The 17451-nt window shown below is 59.3% G+C and overlaps 10 protein-coding genes across 10 annotated transcripts; 5 read left to right on the top strand and 5 right to left on the bottom strand.

Moving 5' to 3' along the window:
• Positions 1–181: 181 nt before the first annotated feature.
• Positions 182–805, top strand: MICPUCDRAFT_51312 (uncharacterized protein; the record flags this gene model as incomplete). Its single annotated transcript, XM_003061481.1, has 3 exons — positions 182–409; positions 486–736; positions 793–805. The coding sequence occupies 3 exons, from the start codon at positions 182–184 to the stop codon at positions 803–805; spliced, it is 492 nt and encodes a 163-aa protein (XP_003061527.1).
• A 53-nt stretch (positions 806–858) lies between these two features.
• Positions 859–1743, bottom strand: MICPUCDRAFT_41700 (uncharacterized protein; the record flags this gene model as incomplete). The annotated part of the gene is made up of 1 exon (XM_003061726.1): positions 859–1743. One exon carries the CDS (start codon positions 1741–1743, stop codon positions 859–861), a length of 885 nt encoding a protein of 294 aa, XP_003061772.1.
• Positions 1744–1909: 166 nt separating this feature from the next.
• On the top strand, positions 1910–4114 carry MICPUCDRAFT_51314 (uncharacterized protein). Its single transcript, XM_003061482.1, has 3 exons — positions 1910–2250; positions 2357–2421; positions 2535–4114. Exons 1-3 carry the CDS (start codon positions 1968–1970, stop codon positions 4080–4082), a joined length of 1896 nt encoding a protein of 631 aa, XP_003061528.1. The 5' UTR covers positions 1910–1967; the 3' UTR covers positions 4083–4114.
• A 23-nt stretch (positions 4115–4137) lies between these two features.
• MICPUCDRAFT_51315 (uncharacterized protein) lies at positions 4138–4915 on the bottom strand (the record flags this gene model as incomplete). The annotated part of the gene is made up of 3 exons (XM_003061727.1): positions 4138–4165; positions 4212–4736; positions 4863–4915. The coding sequence occupies 3 exons, from the start codon at positions 4913–4915 to the stop codon at positions 4138–4140; spliced, it is 606 nt and encodes a 201-aa protein (XP_003061773.1).
• A 1199-nt stretch (positions 4916–6114) lies between these two features.
• On the top strand, positions 6115–6846 carry MICPUCDRAFT_20304 (uncharacterized protein; the record flags this gene model as incomplete). The annotated part of the gene is made up of 1 exon (XM_003061483.1): positions 6115–6846. One exon carries the CDS (start codon positions 6115–6117, stop codon positions 6844–6846), a length of 732 nt encoding a protein of 243 aa, XP_003061529.1.
• Positions 6847–7043: 197 nt separating this feature from the next.
• On the top strand, positions 7044–7901 carry MICPUCDRAFT_20362 (uncharacterized protein; the record flags this gene model as incomplete). The annotated part of the gene is made up of 2 exons (XM_003061484.1): positions 7044–7261; positions 7337–7901. 2 exons carry the CDS (start codon positions 7044–7046, stop codon positions 7899–7901), a joined length of 783 nt encoding a protein of 260 aa, XP_003061530.1.
• A 67-nt stretch (positions 7902–7968) lies between these two features.
• Positions 7969–9187, bottom strand: MICPUCDRAFT_51318 (uncharacterized protein; the record flags this gene model as incomplete). The annotated part of the gene is made up of 2 exons (XM_003061728.1): positions 7969–8009; positions 8074–9187. 2 exons carry the CDS (start codon positions 9185–9187, stop codon positions 7969–7971), a joined length of 1155 nt encoding a protein of 384 aa, XP_003061774.1.
• Positions 9188–11549: 2362 nt separating this feature from the next.
• On the bottom strand, positions 11550–13821 carry MICPUCDRAFT_51319 (MIF4G and MA3 domain-containing protein; the record flags this gene model as incomplete). Its single annotated transcript, XM_003061729.1, has 1 exon — positions 11550–13821. Exon 1 carries the CDS (start codon positions 13644–13646, stop codon positions 11550–11552), a length of 2097 nt encoding a protein of 698 aa, XP_003061775.1. The 5' UTR covers positions 13647–13821.
• Positions 13822–14186: 365 nt separating this feature from the next.
• MICPUCDRAFT_51320 (uncharacterized protein) lies at positions 14187–15260 on the top strand (the record flags this gene model as incomplete). The annotated part of the gene is made up of 1 exon (XM_003061485.1): positions 14187–15260. One exon carries the CDS (start codon positions 14187–14189, stop codon positions 15258–15260), a length of 1074 nt encoding a protein of 357 aa, XP_003061531.1.
• Positions 15261–15368: 108 nt separating this feature from the next.
• Positions 15369–17378, bottom strand: MICPUCDRAFT_41706 (uncharacterized protein; the record flags this gene model as incomplete). The annotated part of the gene is made up of 1 exon (XM_003061730.1): positions 15369–17378. The coding sequence occupies one exon, from the start codon at positions 17376–17378 to the stop codon at positions 15369–15371; it is 2010 nt and encodes a 669-aa protein (XP_003061776.1).
• Between the last annotated feature and the right edge of the window lie 73 nt (positions 17379–17451).

A 17451-nucleotide genomic window follows, 5' to 3' on the forward strand; every position in this document is an offset into this window, starting at 1 on the left:
GTTGTGCTGCTCGTGAGTGCGAATTTGCTCGTCACTGATGCAACAAGCGAGCTGTCGTTTTTTCAGATTTTGATTAATCCAAACGAACACTCGAGCGGGCGCCCGCTGGTGGCATGCGCGTGAACTAGTTCGTCGCATCGAGACACGCCGAGGTGGTCTGGTGGGCAAATATCACGGAGCCATGGCAGACCCGAGCCCTCCCGTCGTCGTCCTCGGCGTGGGCGGCGCGGGAAAGTCCCTCGCGCTCCGAAGGTTGATGGGTCTGCAGAAATCCGGCAGGGTCGAGGCGCACGTAGACGCGGACGTCGTCCCCTCGGTCGGCGTGGACATCAGCACCATCGCCATAGATAAGAAAAGGAACGTGTGCATGAAAGAAATCGGCGGGGCGATGATGCCGCTGTGGCCCACGGTGCGCACATCGCGGACTCTTCCCTTTCGTGCCGTCGACTGACGCCCAACCTCGCTCTCTCCTCTCGTCTTCGCAGTACGTCGCGAACCAATCGACCGGGATGATGTACGTCGTGGACGCCGCGGACTCGTTCCAGCTTGCCGCCTCCGCGGCGGCGTTTCACCACCTCTGCGGTCTTCCCGCGCTCGACGGGAAGCCGGTGCTCTTGGTGCTGAACAAAATCGACTCCCCGAGGGTGCTCGCGCGCGGGGACATCGAAGCCACGTTCGATATCGACGCCGCGCGCGCGGTTCTCGGCGCGCGGTTGACGGTGATAGAGGCGAGCGCGTTGACCGGGGCGAACATCGAGGCGGTGATGAAATGGACGAGGAACGCGGTGTTAGGGGACGAGGATAGGGGTAGACGATAGTAGCGCGCGGCGGGGAGTATATTTTGTTGTCTCGTATCGTTCACGCCGCCTTCGCCGAGTACAGCTCCTTACCCCGATCCTCCACTTCCTTGAGGTACTCAGCCTGCACGCGCTGCGCGTACGAACCGTTCGGAAGGTTCAGGACGACGCCCTCCATTCGCTTCTGGAGGTCCCTCGTGAACGCTTCCTCGCCGAAGCCGCCTTCGATGATCTCCTCGAACTTCGCCGGCCACTCCGAGGCGGCGGCGCCGATGACGACGTCCAACGGGGTTTCCCCGTTGTCGAGCTCCCTCGCGGCGTAGCACTGCAGCAAGTGCTGGAGGATGTGCACCATCCCGTCCAGCTTATCCTCGTCCGATTTGCGTATCCACGCGTACACGGTGTTCAACATCCGCTCGTCCACGACGGCGTCGTCCACGGCTTTCCTCAACCTCGCGATGGACTCCGCCTTCAGAGGGACGTCGAACTCGCCGGTCTCCGGGTCCGCCGCGGTCGCGACGATCGTCTCCAGCGCGACGCTGCTCTCCTGGATCGTGCTCTCCGTGGTCTCGACCATGGTCTCGATGAGCTTCATGCACCGTCCAGCCAAAGCCATTAATTTGTCTTTGGACTCCTGCGAGTCCGCCGCGTCGCTCCTCGCGGCGATGCGGATCCACATCTTCTGGTCGAAGCTCAGGACGTTCTCTGCGACGAGCTTGACGAGCGCGTCCTCGTCCGCGGCGACCATGAGGTCGATGAGCGAGTCCATGTTCGCGACCTCGGTGAGGGCTTCGTCGGTGGCATCTTTCGCGCGCGAGATGACGGCGTCGCGGGATCGACGGAAGGTTCTCGACACGGCGGACGCGCGCGCGGGGCGGCGCGCCGACGGCTTCGCGCGATGCTCGGTGGTCAGCACGGCGAGGGTGGGACAGAGCGCGGCCGACATGTCGGTCGTCGATAACCTGAGCGTCGCGGGTCTGGCACTGTCCGACCCGAAGCGGCGGCTGAGGCTTATCGCTGAATATCCTTCCGCGGCCGCCGTCAGCCTGCCGCTGCCGTCAGCGTCAGGCAGCCAAAACGCGTGAATTATTCTGATCTGAGTCACAGATCCGCGCCCAACACCGCGCAAGCATGTCGTGGAGGCCGCCGCTAGGCGACGGGGACGGTCAAATGGAGCCGTTCACGATGAGCCGCTCGATACGAGCGCCGATCCACAAGCGCTTCTTCTTCCTCGCGCGCCTCGACCCCGAGGGAGCGGTTGAGAAATTTAAGTCGACGAAGGAAGCGTTCGCCAGGCGGATGGCCGAGGCCGGTTTCGAAGGTTTCGACGTGAAGAAGTTGAGCGTCCCCGAACTGAAGAAGGCGTACGACGACTTCACGTCCACGGAGTTCAAACCGGACCGACGTCGGCTGAGCTCCGTGGAGGATTTCTTTCGATACACCGAAGACGAAGGTGCGCTGACGCGTCGTCACTCGGCAACCACTACTCCCCTCCCCTTCCCTCCCGTCCTGTGGTTTCGTTCTCGATCCGAGCTCACGACCGCGACTTTCGTCATCAGGCAAGCGTTTCTTCAACGAGATGGACACGGACGGCGACGGGAGGCTCAAGCTCGACGACCTCAAGGTGCGACGACGGAGCGATCCGAGAACGCGTCGGGACGACGATTTCACGAACATTATTGGGTTTTCCAACCAAGATTTTTTTTCTGACTCGCCGCCCCACGTCTCCTCACGCAGGTCGCGATGCGGAAGCGAAATTTACCGCAGTGGTACGCCAAGGCGTTCATGGAGAAGGCGAAGCCGACGTTTTTCGCGAGGACGATCGGCTGGGAAGATTTCAAGAGCGTGATGGACGAGAGAGAGTCCACGATGTTACGCGCGTTCAACAGCCTCGGTCTGAGCAGGAGCGGGACGATGCGACCGGCGGACGTGAAACAAGCGCTGACGCGTCTCGGTTTACCCGCGACGGACGAGAACGCGGCGGCGATGTTAAAACACCTCGCGATGGGCACGGAAGGATACGTCTCGTACGGACAGTTCCGTAACTTCCTCATGCTCCTCCCTCGGGACGTCGCGTCGTCCACGGATCCGTCCGTGCTCTGGTTCGAGTCCGCGACGATGATCCAGCTTAACCCTCCGGAGAAGGGCCGAAGCGCGACGGTGAAGCTCGCGATTCAGGCTGCGATCGCGGGCGCCCTCGCGTCCGGGACGTCCACCGCGTGCATGCACCCGCTTGACACCTTGAAGACGCGCATACAAGCCACCGTAGGCGCGGGACCAGGGCTGAAGGCGTTCTTCATGAACATCAAAAAGATTGGCATTCGGCCGCTGTACCGAGGTATCTTCCCCGCGGTTCTCGGCGCCGCGTCCGGTCACGGGCTGAGGACGGCGACGTACGAGGTCGTGTGCAAACTCGCGGCGCCGCTCGCGATGTTACCGCTGATAACCGAGATCCAGATTCAAGGTTTCGGCTCGGGCGTCGGCACGCTCGTCGGCACGGGTGTGCGGATCCCGTGCGAAGTTCTGAAGCAGAGGTTGCAGACGGGGCAGTACGAGAACGTGATGGAGGCGTTCAAAGCCGTCACCGCGAACGGGCCGAAGGGTTTATTCGCGGGCACCGCGGCGACGCTGTCGCGTGAGATCCCGTTTTACGTCATAGGCTTGGTCGCGTACGAAAAGCTGAAGAACGCGGCGCGCGCCATCAAACGCGGAGACTTGACCGCGGTGGAGACGATCGCGGTCGGGGGCATGTCGGGCGCGATCGCCGCGGCGTGCACGACCCCCGCGGACGTGCTCAAGACGAGAGCGATGACCGGAGGCTCTCCAGCGGGTGAGGCGATTTGGATCACGGTGAGAACCATCGTGCAGAAGGAAGGGCCGGGGGCGCTCATGAAGGGCTGGATACCGAGGATGGCGTGGATCGCGCCGCTGGGGGCGATGAACTTCGCCGGCTACGAGCTGGCTAAAATAGCGATGCAGAAGAAGGACGGCGAAGCGTCTGAGGGGGTCAAAGTGAAGGAGGCGGTCGCGAGCGGGCAGACTGTCCCGGCGGCGGCGGCGCAAAAGGTGGTCGCGGAAGCGTCCAATGCCTCGAGCGCGCCGCTAGTCGCGGCGGAAGACAGCGTCGACGCGGTGGTGGACACCGTGGTCGACGATATCGATAGTGAACGCGAAGAAGAGATCGCGGCGATCGTCGACACCCCGATCGAAGACATCCCGTTGTTTACGAAACTCCCGGAGAAGCCGGACGAAAAGCCGGGCGGAAACGGGACGGCGCCCGCGTGACGCGTTGTTATCCGATCTAAGGTTACAAACTCTACTTACTTCGCCTCGAGCGCGGCTATTTTCGCCAAGAGCGTTTGCTCTTGCTCCGCGAACTTCGCCTCGAGTTCTTCCTTCATCTGCGCCATCGACGCGGCGAGAACCTCCGCCACCTTGGTCGTCACCTCCTCCGGCATCGCGGCTTCGTACTCCGCCTTCAACCGCGCCTCTCTCTCCTCCTCCTCCAACGCCGCCGCCTCCTCTTCCTCCTTCACCTTCGCCTCCGCCGCGAGACGCGCGATCTCTTCCTGTTTCGCGTCGTACTCCTCCTCCGTCATCGCGAACCCGAGCGGCTCGAACGCGACGGACGTTTCGAAGAGCGGCTCGACGTGCTGCACGTCCATCCTGACCAAAGTCGTGAACGCGTACTGATAGATTTTGTAGTGACGGTAGTACGTGCTGAGCATGTACTCGGACATCTCCTTCATCTCCGCGAACGAGAAGATCCCGAGGCTGTACGGCGGTCGCTGGACGCTGCTCTGCGTGGCGAGGAGCTTGAAAAAGCCGAAGCTGTTCGCGATCGTCTGCGTCTCGCTCACGGCTTTGACGTGCACCGCTTTCACGATGGCGAGGAACGTGGACGTCTTCTCCGTGGTAAACCCGCAGGTGCTCGCGTATCTGTGAACACACGGAGAAAGCTCGAGGTCAGCGAGGAGAAAGACGCGGCGGGGGAGAAAAAAATGAGCGAGCGAGAGGGGGAGGAATCGATCGTCCGCGCCGCGGTCAAAGCGCGCGGGAACTCACGCTAGGCAGTTGAAGTACAGGTCCAGCAGGATGCCGCTGCGCTCGTTCTTCATGTAGTCCCTCAGGTCGAACAGCTCCGCCACCTCGCTGCGGATGGAAAGACGAAGGAGACGAGACGGTCAGCGACGAGGAAGGGAAGGCGGAGGAGGGACGACGAAGGAGGAGCCAAAAGAATTTAGGAGCCACGCACTCTTTCGTCATCCCCGGCCTGACCGGGATGTCCTCGAGCGGGACTTTCCTCGCCGGCGCACTCATCTGCGTCATCTTGAGACGCGCCGTCGACGAACGCGGATGGACGCCTCCGCGCGCGTGCCGCCCGCGCGCTGCCGTTTGCGAAGGATTCCTGCCGTTCCGTTTTGGTCGCAGAAGGTGGTCGCTGCGCCGCTGCTCGTCTGCTCTCCGTCTGCTCTTCTCGGCTATCGGCTCGATTTCCACTCACACTGCTTTCACGCTGTCGGCACCACTCATTAGGGTAGGCGCGAGGGCGCTCGCTGACGAAGCGTCGTCCTTCGTTCCCGCGATGGCGTCGTCGCTGCGTGCGCTCGCGCGTCGCTGCTCGCGCGGGCTGACGGCGACTTCGATCGCGGCGCCTCCTCGCGGACTCGCCCGCGCGTCGCCGTGCCTTCACGCGCTTTCGGATTTCCACGCCGCCCGATTCCTTCGACGCGCCATGACGACGGGCACGTACGGATACGACCCCGAGGACTACGGGATCGGGGGCGGGGACGACGGAGGCGACGATAAGGTGAAAGACAAGAAATTCATCGACAGAAGGCGCGTCGTCGTGACCGCGGGAAACGGAGGCTCGGGCGCGGTGAGCTTCATGAAGGACGGAGGTTCCCGCGGACGCCGAGGCGCGGACGGCGGCCACGGCGGGATGGGCGGCAGCGTGTACGTCCAATCCCTGTCCAGCGTGAAAGGTCTGGGAAGCATTCCGTTTCGAGTCGCGGCGACGAACGGAGGTAGAGGCGCGAAGCAAGGGTCGAACGGACGACGAGGAGAGGACGTCGAGCTAAAAGTCCCGCTCGGCACGGTCGTCTGGCAAGAGATCGAGGGAGACGACGGGGATGAAATAGTGAGCGTCGGCGGCGGCTCCGGGATTGACTTCTCGAAGTGGGGCAGCGAAGACCCGGTGTGGGATGGGGAAGTCGACGACGACGAAAATACGACGACGACGAAGGCACTCGTCGACCCGAACCGAGGCACGCGGCCGCGGGGAATACACGAGGGAAAATGGAAAGTTCTGGCGGACATGGACGAGCACAAGAAACGCATCCTCCTCTCGAAAGGGGGAAGAGGCGGCAAGGGGAACAGGGCGAAACCGAGAGGAGAATTGGCGGGAACGGCGGACAAGGGCGCTGACGGCGGCAAGTTGACCGTCGTCCTAGAGCTGAAGTCCGTCGCGGATCTCGGCTTGGTCGGGTTACCAAACGCGGGGAAGAGCACGTTGCTGCGAGCGATAAGCGACGCGAGGCCGAACGTGGCGGACTACGCGTTCACGACGATGTCCCCGCAGCTCGGGGCGGTCAAGCTCGACGGCGGTCTCTCGTCCGTGACCGTGGCGGACATCCCCGGGCTGATCAAGGGCGCGCACGAGAACCGCGGGTTGGGGCACAACTTCCTCCGGCACGTCGAGAGGTGCGCGGCTTTTCTTTTCGTCGTCGACCTATCGTCTGGGATGGGAGACAGGCCGGGGATGCGTCCTTGGGAGGCGTTAAAGGTCTTGAGAGCCGAGCTCGACGCGTACCTCCCTGGTCTCTCGAACCGCCCCGCCATCGTGGTCGGGACGAAGACGGACGTCGCGAGAACGTCCAAGGCGGCGGAAGCGTTGCGAAGACGCACGGACTTGCCCGTCGTGTGCGTCAGCGCGAACGCGTCCGAGGGCATCGACGCCCTGTTGTCCGCGACGGAGGATCTTCTCGAGCGAGCGAAACGAGAGCGCGACGAGGGCGAAGCGCGTGACGTAGTCGATGTAGAACTTTAGTGAAACGACGTTACGCGTGCTTTAAACGACGCACGACGAGAGCGACGAACACTTCCCAGACATTTCCACCGAACTTCCGCCGAAACTAAAACACACGTGTTTCGGAAAACGCGTTGGAATTCGTTAGGTTTCGGTGCACTTATCCAGCGCGCACTTCATGCTGCCCTGAGCAGGGACGCTGACGGTGGTCGCGCACGATGTCGCTGGTGAAAGGGGACGACCCCCTGTGGGAGTCGCTGAGGAAGGGAGCCCAGGAGTTAGTCGAGAAAGAGCCGCTTCTGGGAGGTTTCGTGTACTCGATTATCCTCAACCAGCCGACGTTCGAGCGCTCGCTCGCGTTTCTTCTCGCGTCGAAGCTCGCGACGTCGACGATCCTAGCGTCGCAATGGAATGACCTTATCATCGACGGGATGGCGTCTACCGCGGAAGAGGAGGTGGAGTACATGTCGAAGAAAAACAAGCCTCACGGCCCGACGCCGGTTCCAGGCAGCGGGTCGATCGCGAGTGCGGCGAGGGCGGACTTGGAAGCCGCCATGATACGAGACCCGGCGTGCCCGAGTTATACGCACGCGTTTCTCTTCTTCAAAGGATTTCAAGGTCTGCAAGCGCAGCGGGTATCACATTGGCTGTGGCTGAGAGGAAGGTCCGTCCTCGCGTCGACGGTTCAGTCGCACATATCGGAGGTGTTCGGCATGGACCTTCACCCGGGCGCGAAATTCGGGCGAGGAGTGCTGATCGACCACGCGACCGGGATCGTCGTCGGGGAGACCTCCGTCGTCGAGGACGACTGCTCGCTTTTCCACGGCGTGACGTTAGGAGGGACGGGTAAAACCGGAGGGAACAGGCATCCAAAGCTGCAAAAGCGAGTGGTCGTAGGCGCGCACGCATCGGTCATCGGCAACATAACGATCGGGCACGACTGTAAAATCGGCGCAAGCTCGACGATTTTACACGACTTGCCGCCGCACAGCGTCGTCGTCGGGCACAAGGGACGGGTGATCTTGGACAAGAGCAAGGTGAAATCGGACCGGGCGAGTCTTCTCTCCAAGCTCTAGGTATATTTTAATTAGATTAGGCTAGTGTGCTACTCGCGCTTCTCGCGAACGAACGAACGGTGTCGGTTTAGACGCAACTGCCAGTGCACGAGCCAACCCGCAACGGCACTACCCACGACACTCCAGAAAACGACAACGCGCCTCGGCCAAGGAGCGGTGAACATGTCACGACCGTGTTTCACGGTGACCAACACCTCAACGAGTGCGACGGCTATCGCTAACCACGCGTTCGACCCCAGCTTCGTCGTTCGCATCCCTCGACTTGAAGTGATGAAAACGAAATACTCCCTCGTCGCAACGTTTGCTATCCCAAACCACAACCCAAGTCTGACGATGTTTAATATGTTCGACGGCGGGACCGAAAACACGTACTTCAGTAAAAACGCGTTCAGCTCGAAAATCAAGCAAACGACCACGATGAACGCGCACTGCAAAAACCTCAACGGACTTGACGTTGGGTTCCACGAATACGCGTCGACAGACGCCGGGGCGAGCACCGACAACGACCTCTGCACTTGCCCGGATATTCCCTTCTTACCCGTCCAGTCGTAGTCTGCGCCCTCCCAGAATTTAATTGTCATCATCCCGAAGTATATTCCGACCGCGTTACAGAGTGCGACGTCCAGGATCCACGCATCCCACCAGCACTCGTTGAAGTTTTTCAACCAGTGCTGAAACGTGATTTCCAAAAGCTCGAACGCGACGGAGTAGCACCACAGCAACGGAACGCTTCTCAGGACGATCGCTTTGCCGTACCATCCAATAACGTGCGCGATGACGAACTCATCGCATACCGTATCCCGAAGCACGCGGAAATTGGACACGGGATCCTCAGGGGTGTATATCCTGCAGTCCTCTCCGTACGCGCGCTCGTCTGCGTCCGCGTCGAGAAGATCCGGGGAGAGGAACTTCAACACCGCGCGCGCGTCGTACGTGTCTTGACACAACAAGAAGACGAGGAAGAGTAAGTACAGAACGAACATTCCGTGGATTATCTTCCACGCCGCGGGGTGAGGTCGTATCATGTGCGTTTCCGGCCCTTGAATCGCGGAGTACAACAGATACGCCGCCACCGTCGACGAGAGCGCCGCTCTCAGATTTGATTTCCTCGCCTCGACAAGTTGCGAAGACGAAAGCGCAGACGTATCCACCGGAGGTTTGAGAGCGCCAGACATGATAATGAGGATCATGGCGCCGACTAAAAGCAACACTAAAGAACCGCTCGTGATGGAGTGGTTTCTCCGGACGAGAGGAGGCAAACCCCGGCGGTCGTCGAATCTCTTCATCGCGCGGGAGAGTGCGTACCGTGCCCACTGTCAAAATCTCAACAGCAGCACGCGCAGCTAGACTGGACCGGCTTCCTCCCGCGATGCCTGACCGTGGTCGCGTGCGCGTGGACGAATATTATATCGTCGACGGCATGAGTTTCGTAGGTCCTGGGGGTGACGAGCGCGTTCGTCGGTGGTGCGCGTGACTCAGTGCCCCTCAGTTCGGAGGGTGACATCGAGACCGAGCGAAAACCGATTTTGGGAAAACGACAAGCGAGGATGAACCAAAAACTCAGAAAAAACTTTTGATTTTTTTTCACACCGGCTAAAATCACCGGTGAGTTGAACGGTGCTGGGCGGTTGAACGGAAACGAGTCGATCAATTTGATCGGTAATTGCATTCACAGTTTTTTTTCAAAGCAACGATTTTTCTTTGGCGAGGAAACGGGAAACAGATGGGACAGAGAAAATCTTAGGGCTCGGAAAAACATGTTTGAGAGAGGAGGAGAGCAAAATCGAGCAGAACCAGAGTCATGGAAATTTCTTTGGGTTTTTAACTCAGATTTTAACTCAGAGAAGTCGACAAAGAGGCAGACCAAGGACTGAGAAATAAGAAGACCCTATGTCATTCAAGGAGAGAGATAAAAATGACTCCCAGTCGAGCTGCGAAAGAAACGCGGTAACGAGGCAGCAGATAAAAGCTGCGGTGCAAACAAAAACTTTTTATTGAGGAGACTGGAACGAAATACTTGATTCGACCGGCTAAACACGCTGTGCTGTGACAGAGAAAACATGTTGCTTTCCAGAACCGGGGCGCGTAAAGCTAAGAGAAGCAAGCTGGCGTGTTTGCCAAACCAGAGAAAGAAAAAAGAAAGCAAAAACGCCTAGGGATAGATACTGCGAATAAAAGCTGAATCGAGTTCACGCTGCTCTCTCGGACTCAAAGACATGGCAATTGCGGGATGACATGAGAAATGACAGGAGAAAATAGGAAACAAAACGTGAGCAAGAAAGCGAAAAAGAATACAATATGAACTCTCGTTCTGAACAAAACAAAGAATTAACGCCCCGCGGGCATGGTAATGTATATCTGTTCGGCAAAATGCAAGAAACGAACGAGGTGGCTGTCTCAGGACGAAAGAATGCGCATATGAAAGTCGTTTGAATTGAATAAGTGGATTTCTTTGTCAAACAAAACACGCAATTTTACATCGTAACAAGGTGCTCGTTACAATATTGTCGAGATGCGGCAAATTACGCGCAAAACGTAAATAAAAACAGTCATGATACGTTCTTAAAGCACGGCTTATGCTTTCTCGTTGCACACTTTGATTCAGCGTGTTGTGATACTCTTCATTTAGATAAATAGAAACAACAAAATCAAACTGTCGTATACCGCTTGGAAAGACTCTCAGAAACTCTTTGATCGAAACGCGTCTATGATAACAAGCTCCCCCAGGTATGCAACTTTTAGTTCATGTGAATAACATGAGCGATATGATCTCACCTTCACGGATCGCGTTTAAGCCTTAAAGCGTCAATCAGAACAATCTAATGGGCGAGCTTAACATTTGTTAGCTCGGTCAGCATTCAAAAGCAAGTCCAAGACATCTAAAGTTCTCGCGAATTCTGTGATTATTCGTTGTTCACCGCGAAAACGCGGCTTGATTCCCCAGGGTAACTTTGGCGTTTGCATAGAGCGCTTTCACAAGCGCGTGGAGAACCATTCGCTGGTCTGAACGAATGGTTTCTTGATCTTGGTGCAGGAAGCTCTGAATGCTTCCTTCTGTATAAAATTTATTCAAAAGCCTGATATATTTGCTTATTTCTCCGGAAGATAGATTTCTAGAATTAACCTTATTAGCGCGCGTGTGCCACCGGACGCGAACTTCATTTTCTCTCGTTTTCAGCCGCTGGCGTTTGATTTTCGATCGTCGCCGAAAGTTTCTTTTCCGAACTTCGATCGCACGCTCACTTTGAATCGAGGAATATGTGCACGCCGAACATGTGCACGTAGCTTCTTTGCGTTCATCTCCGTTAATATCTGGCATTAATACATACGTGTCCGCCACTACGTCGACGATTTTGATGTTTCGTGATATCCGCAGCTGACTAACGGAAGTTGCTGCGTCTGTACCTGTAGAATAACTTATGTCTCTTTCCTTCCTCGCAGCGCTGAGCTTCGGCCCTTTCTGAAAAATCACCGCGAATTAAACCGTGAATGACGAGTCAGAAACATCGATTCCGTCTTTTCCTGGTTTCCTAGCTAGCTAGAATAATTTCCGTTCATGTTTCGATTTGACGGGAGTTCGAGTTTTATTTTTATTAGATCTAAAATTTGATTAAAAGCAAGATCCCAACTATGAGTAACAAGTTTCGTTTACTTCTTGCGCGACTTCTTCTTCGCTCGACTGTCTGAAGAGCTCGAGCTGCTGCTGCTCGAGCTGCTGCTGCTCGAGCTCGAGGAGGAGCTACTCGAGCTTGAAGACGAGCTGGACGAAGAAGAAGAAGAAGAAGAACTACTGCTGCTATCCGAATCGCTGTCGCTGTCTTCCTTTTTAGCCATGATCATCTTCGGCATGTTTTTCAGGTGTTCGCGCAAGTCGTCCGTCAAGCCACCGAGGCCGATGGAGGTGAAGAAGTTGATCGCGAACCTGGTGTTCTTCGGCGTATCCTTAGGCATGATCCCCTGGAAATACTCGGCCATGTTTTTATCTTGCAACCTCTCGTTCAGCTTGCGCAGTCCGAAAGACTCGGAGAGCTCCTGGAACAAAATCTTGATGAAAATACGAGAAGACGATGTCGTCGCCTCCTCCGTGAGTTGAAGATACGCCAAGCTCGTCCATGAGATCGCGTCCGTGGACAGAAGATGCGCGAAGAACTTAGCCACGTTGCGCAGCTTGCTCGTCTCTAGCCTGTGAATCGTAGAGTATTGCTTCATGAAGACCTCGTCGAAGAGCTGAGCGTATTGCTGATCGATGAAACAAAACCGTTGCGCGAGGAGCCCGTAGTATCTCAGAAACGTTCTCTCTTGCGAGCAACACTCGGTTAACATAGTGCAAATCTCCACCTCCTGCCCGGGTTGAATGTTGATCTTCATGAGCTTATGACCGGCTTCCTCGAAGTCGAGCGACGACATGATCGTCAAATAAATCGTCCTCCTCAAGTTCACGAGGTTCGTCTCCGTCTGATCTTGAATTTCCTGCTGCGCCTGCTGCTGCGCGGGACCCTCGTCCTCTTCGTCCGAGCTCTCATCATCGTCGTCGTCGTCGCTGCCGCTCTCTTCGTCCGAGGAAGACTCCCCCAAGATCTCCCTCTTGATGTCCGCGTACTTCCTCTCGCTCTCTTCGTACTCGGGGTCCACTTTGAAGATGTCGAGGGTCGCCTCGGCTTTAAGGTCGTCGTCTAAGGACAGCTCGTGCACGATCTGGTCATCCTCTTCGACTAAGTCGAGCTCAGGGGGCACGCCTTGCTTCCCCTCGAACCCGGCTTTCCTCACCGCGAACAAACCCTCGATCATGAACTGCACACGTTTGTCGATCTCGCCCTCGTGAAGGATCCCGCGGAATCGTTCAAAGATACTGTGCAAACCTTGCGGCGTGAGCTCGTTAAGGGTATAGCCGCACTCCTTCACGAACTCGATCGCGACCTCCACGGAGTCGTCCGTGGGAGACGCGAGCAGCACGGTGAGGAGCTCGAGAGCGAGAAGCTCGTGCGTCACCTGCTGATTGATGAGGTGCGCGAGAAACCGCGTCGCGGCGACGCACACGGGCTTGTCGTTTCGCTTGAACGCCCTCCGAAACTGCAAGATGACGCGCGTCAGAACGAGCTCGCCGAGCTCGGGGAATTTCGTGTTCACGACCGCGACGAGCGCGGCGAAGATCGGCGAGAACTGCGGCGACGCCATCTGCGACTTCATCACGCTCCTCGCGAACAACCCGCGTCCTCGGATCATGTTCTCCGCAAAGAGCTCCGGGAGGATGTTCTTCACGTTGCTCGCGTTCACTTTGTTCACGAGACCGTTGATGCTCTTCTTGAGCGCGTCCCAGGTCATCCTCTGATACTCCGGCCCGGTCTTGTCCGCCTGCTCCGCCATCATTTGAGCGAGCTTGAACGGCGGTATGTACGCCCCTCCCGCCTTCCCCGCGACGAGCGGCTTCCGCGGCTCTCTCTCCTTCGCCTGCGCGTCCTGGCTCTCTCGCCCCTTGCCTTTGATGTCATCGCGAGCGTCCCTCCTGCGCGGCGGCGGCGGCGGCGACGAGTCGCGCCCTCTTCGGCGTTTGTTGCTGTCGTTGTCGCGACCTGCAGATCTCGCCGCGCCATCCCTGCCGTCGTCCTCTCTCGTCCGCGCTCCGTCGCCGTCCCCGCCGCGCTTCTCGTCCCCGCGTTTCTTCGACGGCTTGCGACGCCGATCACTGTCGGACGAGGACGACGACGAGCTCGAAGACCCGGAGCCGCTGTCGCTCGAGCTCCCCATCGCGGCGTTTGGATTGGCGATGGCCTAATGCACCCGCCCCCGCGCTCGCGATCTACCCCCGACGCGCGACTGACCCTCGCGCGCGATTTCGCCCGGCGCGTTCAGACGGTGACGGATCGATCGCTCGTTCTCCACAGCGCGCGTTCGCGTCGACACCGTGCACCGCGAGATCGCGCGCCTCACTTGAATGGGGAGGAGGCTCTTTCGCGCCGGCCGCCACAAAAGACCCGGGAAGGACACGCGCTCGTTTGATTTCCAGTCGATTTTCCGATGAATTTCCGCCTGGCTGCTTGGGCGCTTGGCAGGTTCACGCCGAAACAGTTTCAAAAAAAATGAAAACGAGTTCGAAAAGATGACCACGAGATCGTCACTCCGACGCGCACGCCTTCGCGCGACGCACGTGCGAATCAGTAGCGGGCGAACGCTCCCTGCTGCAGGCATTCGACTCTGAAGCCCTCTCCGACGACGCACGGCAAGAGCTGCTTGTGCTGCAGAGCGCTGCCGTTCGGTGTGTTGCTCGCGAACGCCGTGAAAACGACGATGGGTGCCAAGGCGAAGAAAGCCGCGGCGACGGAGAACGTGCCCGCGTCCACGAAAGACGCGAGGCTCGTCGACGCCGAGGACGTGTGCGAGGCGCGATGGAAAGACCTCAGCGACGACGCCGTCAAGGCTGAGGTCGGCGCGTACCGCACCGCGATTGGCGACCTCGAGGCCGATCTCGCGAAGCGCGGGGAAAAGGTTGAGCCTTCGACGTTCGCGTTCGAGGAGACCGTCGCGGCGGACGAGGAGGGTGGGGACGGCGCCGCCGCGGACGATATCGACCCCGGCGCCGTGGGATTGGACGGCGAGGGCAAACCGGACGCGCAGGAAGGCGCGGACGACGGCCTCATCGAGGGCAACGTGGACGACATCGACCCGAAAGAGTGGATGGTCCCGCCGCAGTGCATCCCCGTGCATGCGAACGTCGTGACGTACGACTGGAGCAAGCTGTACGACCACACGGACTTCGACGTGATCATGATGGATCCGCCGTGGCAGCTCGCGACCGCGAACCCGACGCGAGGTGTTTCTTTAGGATACTCCCAGCTGACGGATTTATCCATCGCGGACCTGCCGATCCCGAAGCTTCAAAAAGACGGATTTCTGTTCGTCTGGGTCATCAACGCGAAGTACCAGTGGATGCTCGAGCAGTTCAAAAAGTGGGGCTACGATTTCGTGGACGAAGTCGTGTGGGTCAAGGTGACGAACTCGCGAAGAATGGCGAAGTCTCACGGTTTCTACTTGCAGCACGCCAAGGAGGTGTGCCTCGTCGGCAGACGAGGGAAGGACCCGCCGGGGATGAGCGACAAGGCGGTCGGCAGCGACATCATCTTCGCCCCGAGACGAGGGCAGAGCCAGAAGCCGACGGAGATTTACGAGCTCATCGAGGAGCTGGTGCCGAACGGGCGGTATCTCGAGATCTTCGCGCGGAAGAACAACTTGAGAGATTTCTGGGTCTCCGTCGGGAATGAAGTCACCGGGACGGGGCTCCCCCCCGAGGACGTCAAGGCGTTCGCGGAGGAAGGCGCGGTCCCGGGGGCGAGGTACGGCGCCGGCGCAAACCACGCGAAGTGATCGACGCGATCGCGGGAGAGCGGGATAATGTAGAACTAATACGATGTCATGGACGCCTCTATTCGTTTTGATTCGTTTCTAATAGCTACTCGAATCGCGCGTCTGCGTCTACTTGCTCGCTTCGCTTCGAAGGTACGTCTCCAGGACGACCAGACGCTCCGCGCACTTCTCGGGTCCGCCGTCCGAGACGAGCCCGCGCGCGCGACACGCTCGCTCGCGCTCGGTGGGATCCATCGCGTCGATCTCCGCTCGCAGCTTCCTCGTCTCCGCGTACGACAGCGTCGGCTCCGAGGAGAGCCCGCCGCGAACGAACACGGACTCTAACCCTCGCAAAAACTCATCCGCGAACAAAAACCAGTCCGACCACGCGGACAACACCGCGAGCACGCGCTTTTTGAACGCCTCTCGCGTGATTCGACTGCTCACGTCTCGGTGCGTCTCCTCCAAGCTCTCGAATATGTGCGGCAGCTTCTCTTGGAACGCGACTCGGTACGCGGACGCGTTTTTTATCGGCGCTCCGCAGTTGTGAAGAATATCGGACACGAGGAACAGTCGCGCGACTTTCATCGCGACCGGGGTCTCGCTCAACGTCAGCGCCTCCGCGAGGATGTCCACGACGTCACACGCGGCTTCCGCGTGGTCGAGCGCGAACGCCATCCCTTCCTCGATGTCCCCGCGCTCTAACGTCAACGCCTGCAGAAGCACCGTGAACGTCTCCGTCTCTCCATCGGTCAACTTCCCCGGTTTCGTCGTCTCTTTCTCTTCCTTCGCCGGCGCTTTCGCGACCTGGACGTCGTTCGCGGCGGCGGGCGCGGAATCGCGGCCGCTCGTGCTCGGTTGATTCGGTTGTCGTTGTTGTTGAGTGTTGTTCACCGTCGGCGCCGCGGGCGGGTCAGGTTTCAACGGCGTCGGCCGTTTCGCAGGGTCCGGAGGCACCCACCGCGGCTGCCCGGGGTGCATATAAAACGGCGTCGTGTTCCAATCGCTCAGCGAGAACCCGTGACTCAACGAGTGCACCCTCCACCTGTAATACGCGTGCTCCGCGCACTCGGGGTTGAACAAGAAGTAGAACGCGGGGTTGTGCCGCTCTCGCACCACCACCGCCTGCTCGAACGCGATTCCCTTCTCTTTGTCCGCGACGTACCGCGCGAGCGTGTCGATCGCGTGCGTCGTCTTGGCGTCCGACGGATACGTCACGATAACCTGCGGCGCGCCGGGCGGGGGCGTCGGCGCTCGAGGGTACGGCGCCGGCGCGGGCGGGGGCGGGGGCGGGATCGCCGGCTCCGCGCGCGCGTCTTCCTCGCGCTCGTGCGCGTCGTTCATCCCCGGAGGCGGCCAGATCGGCACGAGCGGCAGCTTCACGGCTTTCCCCCAGCCGACGCGGAGATCGTTCCCGCCGACGACGACGCCGTCCGTCTCTTCGATCGCCCTCGCCGCGTCCGCGTGCGTCATGAACGCGACGAAGCCGCTCAGGGCTTTCACGTACCGTAAGTCCTCCGGTCTCGGCCAGTAAATCTTCACGCTCCCGATCGGGCCGAAGCGTTCGAACCGCCGGAGGAGGACGTTCTCGTTGAAGTCCAGAGGGAGATTGCGAACGTGGATGTTCGTCGACTGCTCGTCGTGGGCAGACTGCGAGTACGGCGCGCGCTCGATCGCGTCTTCGACCCGGCCCTCGCGCTTCGCCTTGTCTCTCGCCTCTTGCTTCGCCATCATCTCCTCCATCAGCGAGTCGATCGCCCTCGGTTTCAACCCGCTCGCGCGCGCGGGCGGTGGCAACGCGATCGCTTCCTCCGTCGCGATCGGTTTCTCCTCCTCCTTGACGCCTCCGAAGCTCGCGTGCATCCCGGGCGGGACGTACGAAGGGACGTACGCCTTTCCCACGCGATCGTCCGCCGGATCCTCCCCCGGCCTCGACCCCGCGCCCTGCACCCCCGCGCTCACGAAGTTCATTCGCGGCTTCTTCTCGTCCGCTTCGAACGATTCCGCGAACTCGTCGAACAAACGCGCCGCCTCCTCCGCGTCGCGCTTCCGCTTCAGCTCCTCCTCCTCCTGGTGCTTCTGAAACGGCGTCTTCTTACGCTTCATCGTGAACCCGGTCTCGGGTTTGGGAGGCGCCATCGTGGCCGCCGCCCGCCGCTCTGACGATCGCGCGGGCTCGACGCCCAGTTTTCGTCAACTTCCCAGCCTGTCT

Source organism: Micromonas pusilla (genome assembly GCF_000151265.4).
Source record: "Micromonas pusilla CCMP1545 genomic scaffold MICPUCscaffold_10, whole genome shotgun sequence".
In the NCBI taxonomy this organism is placed as follows: domain Eukaryota; kingdom Viridiplantae; phylum Chlorophyta; class Mamiellophyceae; order Mamiellales; family Mamiellaceae; genus Micromonas; species Micromonas pusilla.

What these genes read in the sequence shown, in the direction of transcription:
- MICPUCDRAFT_51314 (XM_003061482.1), top strand. Translation starts at nt 1,968, where the DNA reads ATGGAGCCGTTCACGATGAGCCGCTCGATACGAGCGCCGATCCACAAG. An exon ending in TCGATACACCGAAGACGAAG is followed by an intron (nt 2,251 to 2,356) that starts GTGCGCTGACGC and finishes TTTCGTCATCAG; the next exon opens with GCAAGCGTTTCTTCAACGAG. An exon ending in TCAAGCTCGACGACCTCAAG is followed by an intron (nt 2,422 to 2,534) that starts GTGCGACGACGG and finishes CTCCTCACGCAG; the next exon opens with GTCGCGATGCGGAAGCGAAA.